Raw genomic sequence first — 3,870 nt, forward strand, 5'->3', positions numbered from 1 at the left:
TTTAAATAGTTTATAGTAATTTAAACTAAAATAATATATATAGTCATAACTCATAATTGTATTAATATTTTCTACAAACCTAATATAAAAATAAATTTTAACAAAATCATGTTTTAAGAATATCATTTATAAAAAATCATCTCATTTTCATCTAGATAAAATTGATTTTATCTGTATCTATATCTAGATATATTTTAATTAATCATTATCTATCTCTATCTAGATATATTTTGAGTTCATATATCTTATCTATATCTAGATACAAAAAAATTATCTAAGCACAACACTGCCCATTAGTGTGAAGCCACGGACCCCTAGTTATAACTTAAATTGGTCCGCGGACCCCTTTTTTGCAAATAATTACTTTTCAATATGATTTAATTTTTAATTTTATAAACATTTTCGTAATATAATAGAAACAAATTTTGTCAAAAAAAAAAAAATATATATTTATAAAAAAATTATTTGATTAAACACCTTCAAACTTTATGAGACAAGTGAAATCTTTCTTTTTTGTTCATAATTTCGTCTAAGTCCGACTGCGTGCTTGATATTTTAACTCTTAAATCAGCATCAATATAAAGCCTATTACGATATTTGTTTTTCATGTAACAGTAGGTAGAAAAAGCTTGTTCACATCTATATGTTGTGCAAAAGGGGATCAAATGTCTTAAAGCTTTCTCAGCCAGTTGCTTTTGATCATTTTGAACAATTAACCAAAAATGAATTAGTTTTTTATCGTCGAAAATATTTTTCATCTTTCCATTAGTTACTAAATCAATTAATTCATCTTCTTCCTGTTCAGACAGATTTTCTATTTTTTCAATATCACAGTAAAATGGATTTCTTATCCACGTATTATTTGGGTCAGATTGATGAAAATATTTTCTTAATATTTTGGCCATGCTCAACAAGCGTTCAGATATTTAACTCTTTATCTCCTGTGATAGACATTCACACGAAGATTCCAAAAAAGATTGTAATGTCGGAAAGTTACTGAAAGAGTTCTTTTCAACACGTATTGCCCAAATTTCAAACTTTTTTATAGTTGCTTCGATTTTATCCTCAACGTGAAAAACGTCAATATAAATTCATTTTAAACTCAAATTTAGTGTATTCAAACACATCAGCCAAGTAAGCTATCCGAGAGAGCCGAGAAAAATCAGTTAACAAGCCTACAAACATGGTTTCGAGAAGAAATACTCGAACTTCGTCTCTTAGCTCAAAAAAACGCTGAAGAATTTCTCCACCTGAGAGCCATCGAATTTCAGGGTGCAAAATAAGCTGTACGTGGTCACTTCTCATGTCTTTGCAAAGGACTTCAATATTGTAGAGAACGTGATTTAATTAGGTTTATAATTTTCACAACTTCCTCTAAAGTTGTTATCATGTGTTCTGATAGACGTTTAGCAACCAACGCTTCCCTATGAATACAACAGTGAGTCCACTTTACTTGAGGTGCAACTTCTTTCACACGACCCAACAATCCAGTTTTGTAACCTGACATTGCCGCTGCACCATCAGTGGTTATTCCAACGTATTTTCCCCACCTAATGCCATGATCTGTAAAAAAAACTTATCAATAGCTTCAAATATATCTTTTACCGAAGTATGTAGGAGCTCGCATGAAAACAAAAAATCTTCAAATAACTGTTTTTCCCATGTAAAACGGACAAAAACCAACATAGATGACTTACTTGCTATGTCAGTACTTTCATCTAGTTGCAATGCAAACTTGTCACTTGTAGATAGCCTTGTAAATAGTGTTTCTTCAATATTTGCAGACATATCAGTAATTCTTCTTTGAATAGTATTATTAGATAGGGGGACAGAACTAATCAACTTTGCTGCAGATTCACCTAACATTGTTTTGCACAGGACAATTGCAGCAGGAAGAATTATTTCTTCGGCTATGGTATGAGCCTTACCAGATTTCGCAACAAGTTGAGCGACTTCGTACGAAGCTAAAGTGGCATTTTTATTACCACTTAAATTTGCCGAAGATTTCATCACTTTTTGTGATTTTTTAAATTCTCCTAACTTGACTACAAAAAAATCCAAAGACTTACTAGTAAATTCGCCATGTTTTTTCTCAAAATGGCGTCGTAGTTTGGAAGGTTTCATACTTTAATTGGACAAGATCTCCAAGCAAATAATACACTGTGGTTTTGGTTCATCTTCAGTCCAAGCAAATGTATATCCTAATTGTAAATATTCAGTGTTATACTTTCTCACTTTAGTTCCTACGGTACTCTTCGAGTCTACATTACGGCGATTTGAGTCTGAGCTACTATGTTGATCACTGATCAGGACACTAAAATAAATTTATTATTGAAATATTATCAATAAAAATACAGATAATCTGTAAAATTATAAAATATAATTTGCGCAATACTTAATATGCACGCATTTAACGACAGATTAATAAGTAAAAAAGTTCTTTTGATAAATAAATAAATGAATGAATTATTTACTTAATCTTTGTTCATATCATTCACAGTATTATCTTCTTCTATTTCACATATAGGCCTTTTAAATGAACCAGATTTTAACCACTGATACATTATGGTTATTCGTTTAATTTTGAAATACAATGTATAAAAAAGGACACACGGCACTAATCGCTAACTAGTAATGACTGAGACTACTAACTTATACTAATGTTGATTATTTACTTTAAATTATATATCCGAAATATATTTTATTGGTTAATGGAAAGAAAATAATCAGTATGGTTTCACGTTCTGAATTATAGTAATAATAGTGTAATAGTGAAGATGATAATGATATTTATTTCTATGAAATTGTTTATCTATTTTTTTCGCGATAATCGAGTTTCAATAGTCCATAAATACTCAGAATTTCATATTACAACAAAGTTAATTTCACTAAAATAAAATAAAAATATCACTACAAAACAACATAACCGCGGACCCCCCGGGGGACCACCAATTGGGAACCGCTGTTCCAATGCCTCATTTATGGCAATTATTAGCGCCGGTGTAATTTTCGGCATAATGATAAACCTACTCCTACGAACCGACTAGTGCAAATGATCGATCTATAAGTCATAAGTGTCTATTATTAATATGTGCAATTTGATTGCGATGAATATGTTTATATATTATTGATACAATAATTATGGGGTTGACCTTTTTTTTAAAAATATTATTTAGATATATGAGGTGGAATACGCTTGACGGATACGTTTTGTATAGCTCATTCATCGGAATACGCGGCGTTCGAAACGCAACGGAATCCGCCGTGGGGCTATCCCCAGCCTTATACAGTAAAAACTATATTAATTAATATTATATGAAATGTTTTCAAACTGATTATTATGTCTTATAAATAAAAAAAATCACACAATACCTACACATTCATAATTAAATAAACATATGTGGGTTATAAAATAAAATAAAAATCGCATATTATGTGCCTAACGCATTTCCACAAATAAATATTAAATCATGATTATAAAATCTAGCATAGGTACTCACCTTTTTTTCTACTGTGTAGGCATTTTTAGTAGAAATCTTAGAAATAAAGTTACCCGTTTGATGTTTTAATTAATTTAACTTTAATTTTGCTCAAAAGCATCCACGTTTATTCAAAATCAACTAATAATATTTCTTTATAATCCCCGTTAAATAAGTTACTATCGCAGGCAGCTGAAGCCGATTGAATAATAAATATACCTCCATTGGTATAGGTACCTATTGTATAAGTACCTACATGTATGAAGTATTTCATTCCCCACTCATTAACACTGCATACACAGTATTATTAAGTTTTTATTAGAACTTCACACAGAGTTTTTCAAGCATTTAATAAAAATTTCGTAAACAGTCTTATTGAATTTATTTAATA

General features: G+C 30.1%; 1 protein-coding gene and 1 pseudogene across 1 annotated transcript; both read right to left on the bottom strand.

The window, feature by feature from the left end:
• Window positions 1–479: 479 nt before the first annotated feature.
• LOC111027586 (zinc finger BED domain-containing protein 5-like) lies at window positions 480–905 on the bottom strand. The gene has a single exon (XM_022305992.1). It carries the CDS (start codon window positions 903–905, stop codon window positions 480–482), a length of 426 nt encoding a protein of 141 aa, XP_022161684.1.
• A 416-nt stretch (window positions 906–1,321) lies between these two features.
• Window positions 1,322–3,227, bottom strand: LOC111027587 (annotated as a pseudogene).
• Between the last annotated feature and the right edge of the window lie 643 nt (window positions 3,228–3,870).

The sequence above is a fragment of the Myzus persicae genome, unplaced genomic scaffold, assembly GCF_001856785.1.
Source record: "Myzus persicae strain clone G006 unplaced genomic scaffold, MPER_G0061.0, whole genome shotgun sequence".
In the NCBI taxonomy this organism is placed as follows: Eukaryota; Metazoa; Arthropoda; class Insecta; order Hemiptera; family Aphididae; genus Myzus; species Myzus persicae.

Bases quoted from the DNA above. Each gene is read 5' to 3' on its own strand.
- LOC111027586 (XM_022305992.1), bottom strand. From the start codon at position 905: ATGGCCAAAATATTAAGAAAATATTTTCATCAATCTGACCCAAATAAT.